At 40.3% G+C, this 21,329-nt stretch overlaps 1 protein-coding gene across 4 annotated transcripts in view; it reads right to left on the reverse strand.

The window, feature by feature from the left end:
- The window catches only part of LOC133650686 (flotillin-2a), a 58,880-nt gene that overhangs the window by 20,420 nt on the left and 17,131 nt on the right, over nt 1-21,329 (reverse strand). For 2 of the 4 annotated variants that reach the window (XM_062048230.1, XM_062048232.1), the window contains exons 2-3: nt 19,885-19,966; nt 2,435-2,525 (exon numbers count right to left, since the gene is read on the reverse strand). In XM_062048230.1, coding sequence (XP_061904214.1) covers nt 2,435-2,525; nt 19,885-19,966 — 173 coding nt within the window. Of the gene's footprint in view, nt 1-2,434; nt 2,526-3,022; nt 3,114-19,884; nt 19,967-21,329 lie in introns of all 4 variants that reach the window. The other 2 variants (XM_062048231.1, XM_062048233.1) reach the window with 2 other exon arrangements.

The following is a 21,329-nucleotide window of genomic DNA, read 5'->3' on the forward strand; positions in this document are numbered from 1 at the left end:
AAAGGATGGGGTGATGCTGTACTCCACTAGGGCTGTAAGAAGAGAGAAGTGCGCTGGGTCCTTAGGCGAGCGGTCACACCGTTTTATTGGGTAACATGCACTCATACAAGGATAGAAAGACACACAATGTAAAGAGGGCGGGGGTGTAATTCCACGTTGCAAGCTGGACGAGCACACAGCAAGCTGGCTCAGACAGAATGCAGGGGAGCTCTCCTGTGACTAAATAAACTCTTAGAGTATGTGGAAAAGTGAGTCTCGACCTTTGACCCATGCCCATTTAACATCACCCTTTCCTCCTTCACAATACAAAACGGCAAAGCACACAAAAAGAAAATGTCATACACCAAGTGCAACACTTTTCATTTTTAATAACTAATTTGTCAAGTCATTCTAGATTACAAACATGTAGTTTTACTTCAGCCAGAAGCAATATCCTGCATTAACTTAATGTAGCATTCTTTAAACTGACCGGGCGGCCACTTCCCTTTTAAGTCTGAAGGCGTCCATAATTCAAGGTCACCCGGTTGCCATGAGAGATTTGGACCAATAATACGGTGGCATTGTGAAAATGTGTGTTAAGAAGTGTGAGAGAGTGAGGGCCTCATCCAAACAGTGGGCTCATTGTCAGCATGCATGGAGGAAGTACACACAGATCAGAATGTTTGCTCAAACACAGTAACAGGAGTCAGGCCTGATATTGAGGCAACTCTTGTCATTCTTTCCTTCTCTCGATCAAGGCATGCAAATAAAAAAGTGGAGTGATTAACATCAATAACAACTGAAAAACTGTGTGTAAAGTGAAAAGCCACAATAAAACAGTTTACTTGTTTGGATCTTAATGAATAACAGTTCAATTGGAGCAGCATAAGGAACATTTTAAGAATGTTGGCCAGATTCAAGTCTGGTTGAAATTACTCATGGTGGCCACACTGCTTTTGAATAGGAAGACTTATCTTTTACTCTACAATTGTTTTATAGACAATTATTTAATAGAATCTCTTTTTACAACTAATATGTACATCAGGGCATAAACACTCCATGCGATTGTGTAGTGCCACAACCACCACGATTATGACCATTGCTCACTTTATTTGTTGATCATCAACATGGTCGCTGTGCTCTGCAGGTGTTTGCTTGTTCTACTTTGATGGACAGAATTGTCTCATTGATAAAATTATACTTTGTTTCTGATAAAGTTAAGTTCAGTTTAGCAACACTGCTGCCTCGTCTATGCAAAAGCCCACATAGATAATTGTTAATTTAGGATTGATTTGAATGCCTCATTGTGACAGATTTACCACTGTATTTCCAAAACGACCATACTATTTAATTGTATATTGTAGCTGAATCTTTTCTGAAAAGATATATTGTCTAAAGAACATTTGTTTTCTCATAGTTTCTGCCCATTTATTGTGTTTTGTTTACTTTTTTAATTGACGCCAAAGTGGCGAAGTAATTTTAAATTAGCTTCAATGCGGTAAGAGACAACAAACACTTATTTTCCCCTTAGATCTATCAACCTATTTTTTCACATTTTGTTATAAACTACTAAAATATTTCTGGTTGCCAAGAGTAACGGAGTAAACCCTAATTTATTGCTGTTAATTGGATTTGGGTTTGACCGTGGTAAATTAATTTCTGCAAAATATATTATAAATGTAATATTTTCATAGATAAAGCATAAAAACCTGTTTACGGTTTATAACATTAATAAAGCCCTCTAGACATGAAAGAACACCCACTGTCACCTTTACAAGCCACAAACTTCGAAGTGTGCTGTGTATTGGGACGACTACATTACAACAGTCACTTGGCTGCAGTCAGCCCTATAGCCCCTAGCGTTTTATACAAGTAATAATTGATAACTAATACTAATAAGATCCAGATGGGACCACAAACAAAATCGAGTTTAAGGTCACAAAAAGCCTTATGTAAATGAAGATCAAACAAGAAAAATAACAACATGGAAGGAGACATGCAGCATGCTACATGGGCCTTTTTTGCTGTCCCATTGGAACACATTTCAGACAAAAAATAGGTCTGATTAGTAGTAAGCAAAGAAAATCCAAATGATCAAAAAAGACTTATGGGGTGTATTGCCACGCAATACAATATTTAAAGCTGAATCTGAAGAACCGGCACCATAGTAAAACCTTGTTCTGCTTGTGTCTTATTAACAACACATTGTTACTGTCAGGATAGGTTGATACCTATCCATAATATCCTCTGTACAGGGCAAACAAATGCAGACCCAAAACCTGGGAGGCTAACTAAACAAATGCAGATATGTCATAAAACTTGGGCCCTCTGTAAGAAAACTTCTTGCGACGTGATTATGGGGTTATGCCAGAAGAAAGGAAAGTTACAGGGATGCGTGGGAATAGGGGAGGAGTCTGAACCGGCATTCCCAACAACAACATGTGTGGTGATTTACCTGAGCCACCCCTGTGACCGTAATAGCTACACCCTCCGCTGTCTCTACATCGTCACACTTGGGCTGCAGGGTCATAATCTCAAGCGTTATCCTGTGAAGAATGTGGAAAAATATAAAATAAAAATAGGCATGTACGGAGGGGAAGCAAATGGGAGGGGCCAGAACACAAGGAAATAAACAAGACAAAGTGAAACCATTCACCCAAGGATTCCAGAGCACTAACAATGGAGTGTAAAGAAATGCTCCCTAAAGCAGACCTTTACATTTGGTTGGTTGTTGCAATGTTAAACAAATCTTTTTTTAGGACAACTGCATTTGGATTCTGTTTTTGGTTGAAATTATTCTTATCATTTACTCTGTTGCCATGATTTCTCAGAGTGAAGCGTCGCAGCAAGTTAGTGACGGTTGATTGCACCCATTTGACGGCAGAAGAGGGAAGCCACGAGGAACACACACAAAAACAAACATATAGCATGTTTTAGCTAATTAGTTATGAGCCACTTCTCCTGTGTCTTCTTTTGGTCTTGATAGCCAGCCTCTGCTGTTTTTTGTTGTTGTTGGGAGGGGGGTCTCTCGAAAATACATTACCTGGGCCACCCCAGTCACATCCAAGGGAACACCCTCCGAGGTTTCGATATTCTCACAGCGACACAGGATGGTCATAACCTCCAGAGACATTCTATGCAGACAGGAAGGAAGGCCGGAATAGCAAAGGCAAAACAGTAAGTTGGACAACAGCGGTTAGGAATGTCAGTAACCAAGGTTAAGAGAAAGAAGTGAGAGTGGGGAGGTGTTAGTCAGAACCTGAACCCCTGCAACAATGACTAAAGCATTTTTAAGAACAGCTTTCCATTTGATCGTTGCTAAAATACACACTCTCTTGTGTCAATTACCAGTTGGGCCTCGTGTTATGATGGGTCGTGGCTACGTGCAGAAGAATGTATACGACACTGAGGGAAAGATGACACTATTGTTCTTTTTAGTTCACCTTTTTCCCATTTCATTAAGTTTTCCAAGTGTGAGACAGACTCTTCTGATGGCAGTGCATGAAAAAGAAAAGTGAAAAATAAAGTGAAATTGTAAATGCTTTAATAGTGGAGATATCAACAGTGGCCACAAACATTCTCAAGGATAAAGACAGTACCTTTGAATAAGTGAAAGTAGCCCTGCACGATTTCCAGAAAAACCTAATTGCGATTTATTTTTTACAAAAAACTGCGATAGCAATTTAATTTGCAATTGTTACATTTTAGCACACTGACTGCATCGCCAGCAGCGCACACAAACTTGCTGTTTCCTGTAACCACTTTTGATCGGCCAGCAGGCCAAGGACACGAGGCTCGACAATTCTGAATCGAAGACGGAGGAGAGAGAAAAAAAAACCCTCTTGCGGTTAGGTTATTGCAGTAATGGAAACCTCAATGTTGATTTGATGTCCATCGTGCAGCTGTTTGTGAAAGCATCTGCTCCTATGATAAGGGCAGTTGGGATGGGCGATATGGCCTAAATCTATATCACGATATACTGTATATTGCAGCCCCCCTGGGATAACAATATACATATACAGTATATAACAATATGTGATTGTGAATGGTTGTTTGTCTACTTATGTTGGCCCTGTGATGAGGTGGCAACTTGAACAGGGCGTAGGCCACCTTCCCCTGAGTGCAACCTCAAGAGGGACGAGTGGTGGAAAATGGATGGATTTATATATTTACCTATGTAAATATGTTAATAATATTACAACCATATCAAAAAAAATTTAAAAGGCTCCTAATTTAGCTGCTGACATATGCTGTAACATATTGTGTCATTTCTCGTTGTGTTATTTTCTAAAAGCTATTATTAATCTACTTGCTAATTTACTGTCATAAGTGTTTACATTCTACAATTTGGTTAAAATGTAATAAAAACCTTTTCTTCTGTTGTTTGAATAATTAACATTAGTTTTGACCGATACTACAAATTCGGTCATCGATCTAATGCCAGGTCAGGGTTTCCCCTTAATGTAATTTAATGTTGCGTGCCGCCACGGCATTTTGATTAATGCCACACCTTGAAAATAAGTTTTTTTTTTGTTGCTTGAAAACAACCTTAAAGTAATATAATACATTGTAGCTTCCAGAAGAAATCACAAAGTCTAACGCTATTTAGAATTTTTATTACCAATCTTACGATAACAAACGGCACAATTCATAAGGTTTTACCTCCCGTGCAAACACTTTCGTCTTGTGAGTCCGCGCTTCCCGGAGACAAAAAAACACTTCCCTATTCTCCACCAATCACCATTCAGGGACAGACGGTGTGTTTGCGACTTTGGGAAAAACTAACATCAAATTAGCTGGTCGTTACAGTATGAATTATCTATGATATTTGATATTTGATAAGTATCAGAACCGGCCCGCAGGCCACAGCCGCCTGCTGCTGTTTTTCACGCACCAATACTCCATCAGTGTTGGCGCTAGGAATTTTCAAAATGGGGTCCCTGGGACCCCATCAAGTCATAAAAATGGGGTCCCACAGTAAATTTTTGGGGTCCCACTTTTTTGTAACCGTTTTGAAAACAAATGATAAATGTATGCTGTAAGGAAGGGATAGTAGTTCTTTTAGAGTTGGGACACGATGGACAGATTCCGGCCAGAGAATCCTTTAATCATCTTTATTGCTGAAAGGTAGATGTGAATGTGTGTGGTTTTGTGTGTGTATGTGTGTGAGTGTGGTTTAAACAAACAAAGAAAAGAGGAAAAATTACAATCCAATTATATACTCATTAATATGCAGCAATATACATGGATATGCATACATAATATAACATAATATAATATAATATAAAGGTGTGCATAACAACAACATATATACTGCATTTAACTATGTATGAACTTCCAACAAGTTTCTAAGCTTCAGAGCCATACCTGGCGATTATGTGGTCTCTGTCGCCATCTAAAGGCCAAACTCCGCCATCGCAGTTGCAATGACGTTAAATAAACTACACGGAAATGTAAACGCCGTCAACGAGACTAATTAGCTCTCAATCGACCCAAAAACAACTGATCTTAGCATACAATGCACCAAACATTTGCAGAAGTAGCAAGGCACGACAGTCAGTTCAAATGCTGTAACAGTATGTGACAAAACTTACATTTAGTCGTCAACGCACACAAGGCTGGCTGCCACCACTGATTGAAACCGGCTATTCTGACAAAGACGTGCTTTAAAGGGGAAATGACGTCACAGATTGACCTATCAACCTAAATGCATAGGAACATTACAAAACTGGTTAAAGGCACACAATAGGCTTTCGTACACAGCCGCCCCCAACTGTCCGTATGGCAGTTGAAACTAGAAGAAAGTCTATGAGGTAGTGTCCTCGTCATCAAGAGGTGGAAGCATGATCAGTCGGGCGACTGGGCGAAGGTAGGTGCGATTCTTCACTTGTATTCTGGCAGTCCAGACCCGTCCATCTGCTCCTGGATGTGTCTGAGTGATCCGTCCTACAGGCCACGATCCTTGGGGGAGTTGAGGATCCACTATCAAGACAACTTGACCAGCCAAAAGGGTCTTGCCATCGTTCCTCCACTTGTTACGTTCTTGCAGAAAATCCACGGCGGAAGGTGGGGATGAAGCACCAGCATCAGCCGCCCCATGAAGGGAGCTAGCTGTCTCTTGTAGAAGCTGTTTCCATGTGGAGAACTTACTGAAATCAGTAAGCTGAGTGGATGAAGCACAGGAAATAGTTCCAACAAAGGCGGATTTCCTCAGCTCTGTGGCATCCGGTTCCAGGTCAGATGTAGGCAAATTGGGCCACTCATTTTCTGGCAGGTAAAGGAAGTGCGGGCCCTTATTCCAGCGGTGCTCTTGGATCATTTCCCAGGTTGACCACTTGTCAAGGAGATCTGCAGGCTGGATCTGGTCGTCCCAGCCAAGGTTGGACTTCCACATATCTTGGATGAGCACCTTACACCGAGTGGTAAATGGTACAATGAATCCTAGGGGGTCATAAAGCTTGGCCAGGACACTGTAGACATTTCGAAGAGTGGCAGCTGATGATTCTGTTGTGTGACGCTTGAAACTCAGAGTGTCATTCAAACAATCCCAGCATAGTCCAAGAGTGGGTTCGTGGAGGTTATCACTTGCTTTGGATAACCACAGCTCACTAGTTGCTGATCGTGCATCAGGTGGTAGATGGGCCACAACTTCTGGCATGTTGCTAGCCCACTGTCGGATCTCGAAACCTCCCTTGCTAAGAAGTTCACGCAGAGTGTCAATGAGAGCTTTGGCTTCTTCAACCTTACTCAGACTGTGGAGGCAATTATCCAAATAGAAGGAGTGCTCAACCACTTGCATGAGCAGAGAGTCTGGTGGCTCATAGTCCCTGACGTGCTGCTGTAAGGCGTACACTGCACAACAGGGGCTGCAGGTTGTTCCGAAAGGTAGGACCTGCCATTCAAAGATCTGCGCTCTAGATTCCCTGTCCATGTTCTGCCACAGGAATCGAAGGAGTGGTTTATCATGGTCAAGTAAGCGGATCTGGTGAAACATTGACTTGATATCCCCGCTTATGGCTATTGCATGACATCGGAACCGCAAGAGGACTCCAATCATAGTAGGGCCCAACGTTGGTCCAGGGAGGAGATGATCATTCAAAGACTGGCCATTGTAGGAGAAAGAACAGTTGAAGACCCCTCTGTCTTTCCCATTGTGGTGCACCATATGATGTGGTATGTACCACGACTCAGTACTCTTTGCTGCCTCCTCTGAAGGAATCTCAGCAACGTATCCTGTTTTGATAAGTTTGTCCATCTCTCTACGATAAGAGGTTGCAAGGTGAGGGTCTTTGGCCAACCTGCGTTCAATGCTGCGCAGGTTTGGCATTACAGCATCTGAGGGTGCACATAGCATAGTGCTTGGCTGGCGACGTAACAGGGGTGTCGCGTAGCGCTGGATACCATCAACAGGTACACGCTTAGAGTCAGTCTGTAAAAGAGAGAGACCTTGTTGGTCTTGCTTGGAACGAGATGCAATCTTCTCGCTGACGTAAGGGAGAGTATCGATCTGCCAGAGACGTTCCACATTCTTGAAAAGTTCGGTATATGGGGATTCAGTGGTAACGTGCAGACAGGAAGGCTGATGGGAAGATGCATAAATCACAGACGGACCTTGTAGGGACCAGCCTAGGTTGGTACAGACTGTTATGGGGCCGCCAGATGGGCCTGCTCGCACCGGCTCTGTAGGAGCAAGAAGCTGGGACATATCAGAACCTATGAGGAGTAGCGGTTGCGCTCGATGGATAGGCAGCAAAGGAAGGTCTTTGAGGTGCTCGTAGCGTTTTTGGAGGGCCGCTACTGGATATGTGTGCTGAGATAGGCTCAGATTCTCAGCTGTGAAGGCATTTTTAATCCAATACTTCTTGCTTGGCTTGAAGATGGGGGAGACGTGAAGGCTGAGTGACGAACCATTGAGCACTTTCACTTCTTGTTGAACAGTTCTCAGGTGAAGGGTTTCAGGATGCTTAGCAAGTTGTAGTTGCTCTACTGCATAGGGGAGGATGAGTCTTCTCTCAGAACCATCATCGAGCACAGCAAATGTCTCTAGAGTGCGGTCTCCATTTTGTAGGAGCACTTTAACAACTTTCAGCAAAACTCTTTGAGGGCTTTGAGGCTGTTCTAGGTAGACTGTGGGTTTTTGGTTACTCATCATCAGGACTTGTTGAGATGACTCTTGGATCGTGTCATGCAGTACTGTGAGGTGCGTCTCTTTGCATAATTTACAAGGGCGTTTAAGCGTACATGCTGCAGCTTTGTGGCCACGACCGCACTTCCAACATCTGTTACCTTCTTGGATACACTTATTGATCTCACTGGTATTCAGTTTCTTGAAGTCCAGGCATGAGTTGAGGTAATGTTCCTTACTGTTGCAAAATGGACAAGGACTAGGTTTAAAGGGTTTTGACTTTGTCAGATTGGTGCTCTGGCTGCTACCAGTTTCACCAGAACATAAGAGAATTGATGCTGTCCTTTGTTTGGGCCATGGACTATTATAATCCCTCTTGGCAGGAGGAGGCCCCGGGTTGTAGAGGTGAGTGACTCGGCTGGCGAGGCGCTTAGCTTGAGCTTTAACTTGAAGCCAGGATGCCAGGTCGGGCAGGGTGTAAGTTTGGTTGGTACCTGGCTGTAGAATGCCTCGACAAAGACAGTATTCCATAAATCCGTCTCGGTGAGCAGGAGGCATTTTACTTATGAGGCGGTCAACGTGAGAACCACATTTGAGCTCGCATCCAAGGGGTCCCTCTAAAGTCCGCAGCATACCAACTAAGGTCTGAACTGAGAGAGCGAAGGTGTCGAAAGCTTCTGCATCCCCCACTCTGATGGCTGGTGAGTTCAGGATAGCTCCTAGTTCACTCTGTACTAGTTGTCTAGGCTGGCCATATTTGTCTTGTAGAGCCCCTAGCGCAGCCGTGTACGGGTTTGGGTCATACATGAATGACTTGGCTAACTGCAGAGCGTTAGGGAGTTTGAGCTGATTCAGTAGAACTTGATATTTATATTGCTCGCTCAGGTGAGGATGACTATTCATCAAGTTCTCTAAGTAGGGCGAAATCACTTTCCCGGCCACTCTCAAACCTTGGAAGTACTGGTTTGGGAATGCCATAGGATGTAGCGATCAGCGTCTCGATGCCCGGGTAGGACCAGGGTGGTGCTGCCGGGGTAGGAGTAGCAGATGGTAATGTGTATTGAACATACTGCCCAGCAGGAGGAGGTGCACCAGCTGGAACTGGTGGTTGTGGCACAAAAGTTTGCATGGTTTGTGGCACTGCGGCTGCATGTGTCATTGTTGATGCATAACTAGATGTGGGAAAGACTGGCATATGTTGACTTGTGAAAGACACAGATGCAGGAGCTGTGACAGACAGGAGCTGTAGTGGGGCCTACTAAAGTCGGGACACAAGTTTTTGCACCTTGGACAGGAATGGGAATCGTTGTCAATGGCTGTGTAATCGGGATAGCGGCAGCGGATTTCATTGGAGTTATTGATGGGAGCTGAAGCATGTCAGCAGCGGGCGGAGCTGACGTTGTTGACATTGCATCATCTTCAGACTCTGACAGGAAAGACTTGACAATACGGGCAATGTGTAAGTCTTTCTCCAGTTTCTTTAAGCGTCTGCGCCGTTCCATTTCCCTTGCCATATTCTCCTTGGCAAGATGAGTATCCTCTTGTAGTCTTTGTCCTTCTTTAGCTTGTGCATCCAATCTCTTCGCCTCCAAGTCAGCTTTCCTTTCCTCCTCTATTTCTTGCTGTAGGTCAGCAAGCTCCAAACCTTTAATTCGCTCCTCTAGGGCAGCTGTTTGAACATCCGGAATATTTTGGAGCAGTTGAAGCCCATGCGATCGCCGAGAGGATAGACGTGATGAAGCAGATGACTGGTACCCTGATGCACTCCTAGCTCTGGTTGGCCTTGCTTCACCGTGTTGTCCTACTGGTAGTGAGGAGATTTGGGCAGCAGGCAGTTGAGAGGGAAGGAGGGTGACATCGTAAAGGGCCAAATGCTGTGGTAGTCGAATGTCTCTCTTTGGCCTGACAGAGGGCTGGTGATCAGCAGGTGATGACTCCATAGTGTCTGATGGTGGAACTCTATCCGGCTCGAAGGACCAATGTAAGGAAGGGATAGTAGTTCTTTTAGAGTTGGGACACGATGGACAGATTCCGGCCAGAGAATCCTTTAATCATCTTTATTGCTGAAAGGTAGATGTGAATGTGTGTGGTTTTGTGTGTGTATGTGTGTGTGTGTGGTCTAAACAAACAAAGAAAAGAGGAAAAATTACAATCCAATTATATACTCATTAATATGCAGCAATATACATGGATATGCATACATAATATAACATAATATAATATAAAGGTGTGCATAACAACAACATATATACTGCATTTAACTATGTATGAACTTCCAACAAGTTTCTAAGCTTCAGAGCCATACCTGGCGATTATGTGGTCTCTGTCGCCATCTAAAGGCCAAACTCCGCCATCGCAGTTGCAATGACGTTAAATAAACTACACGGAAATGTAAACGCCGTCAACGAGACTAATTAGCTCTCAATCGACCCAAAAACAACTGATCTTAGCATACAATGCACCAAACATTTGCAGAAGTAGCAAGGCACGACAGTCAGTTCAAATGCTGTAACAGTATGTGACAAAACTTACATTTAGTCGTCAACGCACACAAGGCTGGCTGCCACCACTGATTGAAACCGGCTATTCTGACAAAGACGTGCTTTAAAGGGGAAATGACGTCACAGATTGACCTATCAACCTAAATGCATAGGAACATTACAAAACTGGTTAAAGGCACACAATAGGCTTTCGTACAATGCATTATCCTGTTATAGCTCACATTTTATATTGTGTTTTGGAAAAAGGTTGTCATAAACGTTAATTAATTTAAAAAAATAATAATACAAAAGAAAACACATTTTTATCAGTATGTAAATGTATTCAGTTATAAAGATTCATTCACTTCCTTCTTTCCTTCATGGATCCAAACTTTACCGCTGCCTGTATTTGTTTTCTATATTTTTATTGTAATATTTTCAGAATGTGTTTGTTCTATTTTTGGCCAAAGTAAGACAAAGAAAACAATCTGAAGTTGTCTTTATTTTTTAGTTTTAATGCCACGATTTTAATAGTCCAGCCCGCGTATGCACAGATTGTCCTCCATGCGGCCTCTGGGCTAAAATGAGTTTGACACCCCTGGTTTAGGGGGAACCCTGGAAGTAGTTATAGGGGCAGTATTGATCATATCAATGTTGATAGTGACACTTTACATTTTAAAATTCATTGGATAATTAAATTTTTGATTGCAATTCTAATCAGACAAAAACACAGGATGGCAATGTAACAATATCAATTAAAAATGTAAAACAAATTTTGCCCTTAAAATCCTCGTGTACAGGGACTTGTTTCCTGAGTTTATAAACAAAAACAACAAAATATATTTTGATAATAAAAGTATTGATCAAATAATGATGTAATACTTGGTTTCGTAACTGTTGATATTTGTATCGATTCGCCCACCTTTATTTACATTCAAAAGCTCTAGATTAGCAGTTACTATATCTTCCTATGGTGTGTAGTGTAGCATGTTTAGCCATTTTTCATTCTCCAGAGATGATACTTGTAAGAAATATAAGCTGCGTTTTAATTGCAGTTTTTCGCAAAAAAACAAAACAGCAATATTTCTAAAACTCCACATTGAAGAAGATGTATGCTTTGCAATTCCATGGTTTTGGAGCTGTGATTACAATTGCAGCCACTGCTGTTGCCGTGATTGTCAATAGAAGAAGAAGGCAGCAGGTGATCGCTCAAAGGCAACATCCTTACATATGGCAACGGCCACGAATAAGAGATTTTTGGGAGAGACTTGTGAACAAGGAATTCACAGAAACGTCATGTACGGTGTTCAGGTGCCCTGAAAATGCAAAAAAAGTGTTTCCATCATGCTTTTTTTGCGACACACTTCAATATCGGAATGAAAAACCACCTCATGAGAGCGTAAAAATATCTTTGCAATATTTGAGAGGTTTTTTGAAATATGGATGATTCCATAACAAGTTTCTAAGTGCGATATTTCGGTTTTTCGCATTTCTAGGGGTAATGGAAACGCAGCTCTAGTTTATTTGCTGCTATGGAAGCGAGGATTGCTGACTCAGAAGTGGCTTTGCACTGTGGAGGGACATTAGCTTCTAGCTAGGACGCTACAATGCATTGAAGATGGTTTGTTTGCTTGTCGCTGTCAAATTTGCAGACACAGCTAGAATGTGTCAACATGCATTATCACGATATGACGATAGTAATAACAACTCTTATCGTCTGCCCAATATATATCATTTGGGGACGGCGTGGCGAAGTTGGTAGAGTGGCCGTGCCAGCAATCGGACGGTTGCTGGTTACTGGGGTTCAATCCCCACCTTCTACCATCCTAGTCACATTCGTTGTGTCCTTGGGCAAGACACTTCACCCCTGCTCCTGATGGCTGCTGGTTAGCGCCTTGCATGGCAGCTCCCGCCATCAGTGTGTGAATGTGTGTGTGAATGGGTGAATGTGGAAATACTGTCAAAGCGCTTTGAGTACCTTGAAGGTAGAAAAGCGCTATACAAGTATAACCCATTCATCATTTATCATTTACATCTTGTATCCCCTCTATCGCACAACCCTAATGGACAGTTATAATTAAGCAGCATAGTGTTCTCACCCCTTACAGTGTTTGAGCCAAACACAGGGATAAAAGTAGAGGACAGGATTATTGTTCCTAGTTTACACTCAAATTAATCACGAATGTCCTGTTTAATTAATTTGATTCAATGTCAATAGGTGACATCGGTCGTAGCTAAGATGTGTTTCCATTATTGTTTGTTTAAACAAAGTAGTGAGGCTCTCCTTTTATAACATTTGGGGGCGTCAGTGTTTTTTGGGTTTTTGTTTTTTTCAGAAACCGACTGCAGCAGAAGGAGTCTCTCTAGTAAATGACCCCGGCCCCCTCTTCGTTTGCTATAGGAGATCTGGATCACTGAGTCATGGGCCTGCACATTAACATGATTGCTACATCAAATGCAGGAAGACACACTGCCTTCCCCGAACCAGCTACAGGCTCAAGAGCAAGGGGCTTTTAGTGCAAGTGTTCCAGACTTCAGAGATGAGCAAGAGCTCTTCCTCTGGTTAAATCCTCTAAGAAGGATGACCCAAATGTTCATTGACGATTGCAAGCAAGGATTAATGGAAAATAAAGCGTGTCTCTGCAGGGTTGGTGAATTTATAACCTCATCCGTGCAACAGCCTCACTTTGCTGTTGCAGTCCACCATTTTGTCTCCAAGCAACATTGGCGCGCGATTGTTAATTAGAAATGGGTAACCTGAAGCGGACAAAGTAGAGCCAAGATCAACAACACAAGCATGAACGCACAAAAGCAGGTTAAATATAATGAGTGAGTACTTTAAAAACAGAAACTCCACAAGCACATCAATATCACTACAGGTTAGTCCAAGTCAGCTAACGTAAGAGTAACAGGTTTTTTTAAAAGACTAAGAACAGTTATTGCCTTTGATTAGTAGATTTTTTTTTATTCTAAGTACACAAAGCTACACACTGGCAGTCAAAAAACATTGAGTTGGCAAAGTTCATTGCTCAACTTGAACCTAAATGTGAAGTTACTTCTTGTAATGTCATTTTTGTCTCACGCTCGTTGATTAAAAAGGGGGTCTACTTGTTCATCTTTCCAAAGTAATCACTGGAGCTCAAAAGCAACCCAGAGTGGTGAGCAGCAATGTTTACATATATGAATAAACACGCATTTTAATAAATCGACCATTGCGCCACAATAGAATTTGAATATTTATCATTCACAAAGACAGGAAAGAGAACACTGTTTTTCCGTTTCTTCCCAATTATGAAAATGATGTGTGTTCTAATACTGGCATACTTGGTAATAGACGACGAAGATGACCATTTTTGGAGAAATGAGGATTCACAACCTTATCTTTTTGAACCTGCATATACAGAAGATGAACTTCTGCTTTGACGAAGAGAGGGTGAAAAGTTGCAAACGGTAATCGAGAGAGTCAGGACTGTCATGCCTAGGCGGTGTAAATGTGGAGATTGCAAAGCTATGCCGATAAAAATTGAGTGCTTCTGCTGCAGTGAGTGGCACACAATGTTATTATCGATGGAAAGGCTTTTTCTATCTGCGAGGAGGACACTGCTCAAAGAAACTATGTCCCAATGAAAGTTTTACTGTTAGCGCTAACAAACCCTGCAGTGGTAAAAAACCTTTTTTCACCTACCTAAAATTAACATCCCCAGCTTAACCATACGGACAACTGCTCATTGAGTGAGTCACTATAATATTGAGGCAATACATCATGCTTGTTAGTATAACTACATAAACTGTCAAGCTCGCTGTGTACAAACAAAACATGAAATGTGGGCTAATACTTTACAGATACTGTAATACGATTGTTCATGTTTTTCAGTCAGTACAGATTTGTGTCCTATCGATTTCAGCTGCATACACAAAAGCTAGCTTTCCTGTTGCTAATATCGTAGCAGTATGAGTTTTTCTGTGAGCAACGCGATGTGATACTTCTAAGTCCAATGTGATGACAAGTTTTTCCCGCGATTATATTAAACAATTTTTCGCTGGAAGCCGTCTTCACTGGAGCAAATACCTGCTATGTAATGCATTCAGAGAAGTGGGAGGAGCTTCACTTCACTCAAATTACACTTAAGGTGGATTGATGACATAAAATGTAGATTGTTACTATGACTGCTTTAGTAAAATGGCATAAAATCTCAGCAGAAAGACGGCAGACAGGAACTTTAGAGTCACTTTTTATTGCAAACAATCAGGTTTGTCGTCAAACTATGTCAAAACACCTTCTCAAACTAATCACACACTTCAAGCTTCAAAACAAAAGCATCCCGTCTAACTACACTAACCAAATTTTTTTTTTTTTACATTACCGGTACAATCATCCTCTGTCAAAGATGTTTCGTAATGTCAGGGTTACCCCAAGATTGCCAATATATATACGTGGCGACATGGCTAGGGGTGTGGTCAATATGACATCATCTTATATATATGACATGATTTTCTTTAAAAAAGGCTAAACAAATGTTTTATGAATATCTAAAAACAAATATTAGTGTTATTAGTTATCAATAATACCATTAATAATATTATTATTACATTTTTCATAGAATCAGAATCAGAATAACAATCTGCTTTAAACAAAAGGAATTCGACTTTGTAGACTATGCTCTCTTTGTTCTATGCCTGTTTCAATTGTTGCTGCTTATTGTCAAATGTAACACAGGCTACACTATATTCTGCCCTCCCTGAATATTGGAATTTAGTTTGCCATGTATGTAAACGATCCTTTAACAACTTCAATGATTTGTTGATATTCTTCACAATGAAGTCACTGTAAAACTAACCACATTAGAGAAAGTACATGCTATATACACAAGAAGTGCACATACATGTAGGACTCATGTTAGAATAATATATTATTTGGAATAAACTAAAAAAAAAAGCAATACAATTGTGCAGGATGAAGGTTGAGCTCTAATGCCGCTAGCCAAATGCTAGCGTACAATGGATAGACAATAGACAAGCTAACTTAAATTATCATGGCCAATCGCAGGGCACAGATAGACAATCATTCATACTCACAATCATATCTATGGACAACTTGCAGTCTGCATGTGAGTGTGAATGTTGTCTATCTGTGTTGGCTCTGCAATGAGGTGGCGACTTGTCCAGGATGTACCCTGACTTCCGCCCGAGTGCAGCTGGGTTAAGCTCCAGCATGCCCGCGATCCCGAAAGGGACGAGCGGTAGAAAATAGATGGATGGATGGCAATGAACCTCACATGCTTATTTTTGGAATGTGGGAGAAAACTGGAGTGCCCGGAGAAAATCCACACACGCACGGAGACAAATTCACACTCCACACAGCAATGTCCAAACGTAAGTTCGGAGACGCACACGGCATAAAGGTAGAGGTGTAATGTCAAAAGATTTAGGGTAGTTTACACTGGCTTTAACAATAAATTGATTAATTAGCTTAAAATACCTTTCTCTTCAACTTTCTCTCCTTACTTTTGCCTGGTGTCAACTCAGTTTAGGTGTGCACCCAGCTGACGCGCTTTTGACATTTGGATGCACGTTTATTTTTTTCAAAAATAAAGTAATGAGGAACGTTTTTATGATATTTGAGCTGTTTTTCAAACTATTTATAGCCAATAGTACGTAAATAATATACTATGTACGATATATCCATTTATACAATATATCAATTAAATATGTTTTCATGTTAAAAAAGGGTTTTCATGTAAAAAAAGAAAAGAAAAAACTTATTTTGAAGGTGTATCGGCATTAATCTTGCCGTGGCGTTGCGCCACGATCGTTTACATGTAGGGGAAACCCTAGTGTATATCCTTTATAACATGTTCTGGTTGATATTCCTCTATTACAGAATGATTATCAGGCTGAATATTACATGTTATTGATAAATAGAGAAGATTAAGACATTGTCATGAAGACCATTAACTTGTACAACACAAAATGCACAGAATATTAAAAGCATTTATTCAGGTAGAAATATCATATTACCAAACATCTTTGACGATCAAACCATTGCAATTCACATTTTGTGTTATTAATGCGTGAAACAGGTTTCTAAACATGGTGTATCTCCTCTCCTCTGAATGCAAGTGCTCCTAAAGCAAGAATACAAATTCTGTATTACTACAAAATAAAAAAACTGGCAAGATATCAACGCACTGCAGGTATTTTTTTTTTATTGACATTAAAAGTGTGTTTATGTCCTTTTTGTATTGAGCTGTTTAGATAAGCATAATGTTTAAAAAAAACACCCCGCCTACCGCCCTAAATGTCCCCCCATGGACTTAAAAACTTGAAAATTATCTGTCTAGGGTACACTTATTAATAGAGATGTCCGATAATATCGGCCGATAAATGCTTTAAAATGTAATATCGGAAATTATCGGTATCGTTTTTTTATTATCGGTAAAGTTTTATTTTTTATTTTTTTTATAAAATAAACATAAAAAACACAAGATACACTTACAATTAGTGCACCAACCCAAAAAAACTCCCTCCCCCATTCACACTCATTCACACAAAAGGGTTGTTTCTTTCTGTTATTAATATTCTGGTTCCTACATTATATATCAATATACCGGTAGATCAATACAGTCAGCAGGGATACAGTCCGTAAGCACACATGATTGTGCGTGCTGCTGGTCCACTAATAGTACTAACCTTTAACAGTTAATTTTACTCATTTTCATTAATTACAAGTTTCTATGTAACTGTTTTTATATTGTTTTACTTTCTTTTTTATTCAAGAAAATGTTTTGAAGTTATTTATCTTATTTTATTTTAATATTTTTTAAAAAAAAGACCTTATCTTTACCATACCTGGTTGTCCAAATTAGGCATAATAATGTGTTAATTACACAACTGTATATATCGGTATCGGTTGATATCGGTATCGGTAATTAAGAGTTGGACAATATCGGAATATAAGATATCGGCAAAAAGCCATTATCGGACATCCCTACTTATTAATGATTAAAAAGTATAACGGTCTGCGATTAATCGCAATTAATGTTGAGTTAAAGGCCTACTGAAACCCACTACTACCGACCACGCAGTCTGATAGTTTATATATCAATGATGAAATCTTAACATTGCAACACATGCCAATACGGCCGGGTTAACTTATAAAGTGCAATTTTAAATTTCCCGCCACACTTCCGGTTAAAAACATTTTATTATGCTGACGTATGCGTGTGACGTCACGAGGACAAGGGAAGTATTCGGAGCCCGGAGAATCCTATACAACAAGCTCTGTTTTCATTTCATAATTCCACAGTATTCTGGACATCTGTGTTGGTGAATCATTTGCAATTTATTTAATGAACAATGGAGGCTGCAAAGAAGAACGTTGTAGGTGGGAACGATCGGTGTATTAGCGGCTGGCTGTAGCAACACAACAAGGACTACTTACTTAGCAGACGCCTAGCCGATGCTAGCCGCCAAACCCACGGATGAAGTCCTTCGTCGCGCCGTCGATCGCTGGAACGCAGGTGAGCACGGCTGTTGATGGGCAGATGAGGGCTGGCTGGCGTAGGTGGAGCGCTAATGTTTTTATCATAGCTCTGTGAGGTCCGGTTGCTAAGTTGCTAAATTAGCCTTAGCGTCGTTAACAACAGCATTGTTAAGCTTTACCAGGCTGAGAATTATTAACCGTGTAGTTACATGTACATGGTTTAATAGTATTGTTGATCTTCTGTCTATCCTTCCAGTCAGGGATTTATGTATTTTGTTTCTATCTGCATTTGAGAACGATGCTATCACGTTAGCTCAGTAGCTAAGTGTGTCACCGATGTATTGTCGTGGAGATAAAAGTCACTTTGAATGTCCATTTCGCGTGCTCGACTCTCATTTTCAAGAGGATATAGTATCCGAGGTGGTTTAAAATACAAATCCGTGATCCACAATAGAAAAAGGAGAGAGTGTGGAATCCAATGAGCCAGCTTGTACCTAAGTTACGGTCAGAGCGAAAAAAGATACGTCCTGCTCTGCCTCTAGTTCTTCACTCTGACGTTCCTCATCCACGAATCTTTCATCCTCGCTCAAATTAATGGGGTAATCGTCGCTTTGTCGCTCCAAATCTCTCTCGCTCCATTGTAAACAAAGGAAAATTGTGAGGAATATTACCTCCTGTGACGTCACGCTACTTCCGGTACAGGCAAGGCTTTTTTTATCAGCGAGCAAAAGTTGCGAACTTTATCGTCGATTTTCTCTACTAAATCCTTTCAGTAAAAATATGGCAATATCGCGAAATGATCAAGTATGACACATAGAATGGATCTGCTATTCCCGTTTAAATTAAAAAAATTAATTTCAGTAGGCCTTTAAATATGAACAGAATGCGATTAATCGCAAATAAATGTGTTAATCGTTTGACAGCCCTTGTTACTACACTAGAGAAACAGTCACTCTGTGTTCACTTTCACAATAACATTGTCATTACAACTTGGTTATTACACAGATTATGGAAAGTAAATGAAGTATTGTTGGCGGTTTACGAGTGATTTAGAGGCAGACTGGATTGTTCCCATTAGCAGTATTGCTAACCACCTATAACGAGCCGATTTATACAAATTAGAATGAAAAAAAAAACCCATGTGTTCTTGTCTCTCATAAGGATTGTAAACAATAGCCAAAGTAAAAAAAAAGTGAATTTATTATTATTTCTATTTGAGTGTCTAAATATGTTTATCTTTTTCCGTTTTAATTTGTAATTAGTAAAAGTTGTTTGTGTTTATTTAATGATAAAGAAAAACGAACGCAAACTCACTTCCTGTTGTCAAATTTCTTCAAGTATAGATCGATCTCTCTGAGTTAAAAGAGCATAGCCTGTAGGTTTACTGTGAACAACTGAATATTTTAGTTGTTCTGACAGTAATGTGTTTATACAAGTTTAGATTGAGGAATGTCGTTTTTTATCAGGAAAAGAGGTTAATGTCTCTTGTATTCATGTTAGAATTTAGGTGAGCTAGCGCTAAAATGCTTTTCCAGTAAATGAGCAGTGTCACCAGTCCGTGAGTTTATAAAAGTTTTATCAATAACGGTTTAACGATAATTTCAATTTAAAACGGTAATACTAAACGGGGGGAGTTTTACTGCGGTTTATTATCAATAGACCATATGTCAATTCAGATGGTATTGCAATCAACCAGGAAACAACAGACCACTGTAACATACTAGACTTGTATTCATTTGATTTTAACGCCTTGTTTTTTTTTTCAGTTACTGCTGAAAAAGTCTTGGTTTGATTGGTAACATGCAGCCACATCTTACCTCTGGATGTCAGAGATGAGCCACCATGCCCAAGCCCAGCCTCCGACAACATATGTCTTTTGATCAGAGCCACAGCAGCCACCTTAGAAGCAACACAAAAGACAACAGCGTCATATAGCTATCTTTAAATAAAGGAATAAACATAATGCAATCACAGCTGGTTCTAGGACAAATAAGCAAATATAAAGGTGTGTGTGCTCATGATTTTTTTTCTTACTTAAAGCGGTCATATTATTAATTTTTTTTTTATACATTTAATACACTTCCATGTGGTCTACATCAGTGGTCCCCAACCACCGGGCCGCGGACCGATTGGTACCGGGCTGCACAAGAATAAAAAAATTAAAAATAATATATATATTTTTTTAAATCAACATAAAAAACACAATATATACATTATATATCAATATAGATCAATACAGTCTGCAGGGATACCGTCCGTAAGCACACATGATTGTATTTCTTTATGAAAAAAAAAATATATATATATATATTTTTTTTTCATTTCAACACCCCCTTCCCCCCACCCCCCGACAAATTTTCAGGCGTTGACCGGTCCGCAGCTACAAAAAGGTTGGGGACCACTGGTCTACATGACATGTATTGGTGGTTCTTGGTCCATAATTTTGCATAAATTGTGTTTTACAGACCATCTTCGAACTGCTTTCTGACCATCTCTTCAAGATGCAATGTTTTGTGGGCGGTTATTTACAGGCCTCCACTTCAACTGCGTCTTCCCCCCGTCAGCCATGTATAGTGTCTACTGACAGATATAAGTTCGACCTATACGCTACTTTGTATTAGAAATGGCAACAGCGGAGGATGTGTATTCATGTACAAGCCAGTCTGCCCTACAACAAGAGAATAGAGAAAAGAAGGTGCTTATTGACTGCAGTGTGGCGGACCACAAATATATTATAATACTGAGTTTTGCAACTACTTTAAAAATTAACAGGCTTTTTTGTTTGGTCACCTAAAGAGTTTCTCAATAAAAGTAGTTCATAACCATCTGGTATTGTGATGCGAAAACTTCATTGTCATGATTTTCTGCCGCTTGTCTGCTCTTTGTTGCAATTCCTGGTTTTGGGGTCACGGGGCAGAGCCATCTTTGCGCACACGTAGTACCCATTACCTCCTGACTACTTAAGACTTAGACTTAGACTTAGACAAACTTTAATGATCCAAAAGGGAAATTGTTCAACACAGTAGCTCAGTTACAATGATGGAAAGGACAATGCAGGTATAAATAGACTAATATAGCTATAAAAAAATCAAACATATATACGAATATATACATAATATGTGTACAGAGTAATTTATATACAGATATATTATATTATGTATATAACATATATACAATATAAACCAATGACCATGTACAATATTACAGTATATACAGTCTATATGACAGCAGCAGCATAAAATGGAGAGTAGGTCCAGCAGGA

The sequence above is a fragment of the Entelurus aequoreus genome, linkage group LG05, assembly GCF_033978785.1.
Source record: "Entelurus aequoreus isolate RoL-2023_Sb linkage group LG05, RoL_Eaeq_v1.1, whole genome shotgun sequence".
NCBI lineage: Eukaryota > Metazoa > Chordata > Actinopteri > Syngnathiformes > Syngnathidae > Entelurus > Entelurus aequoreus.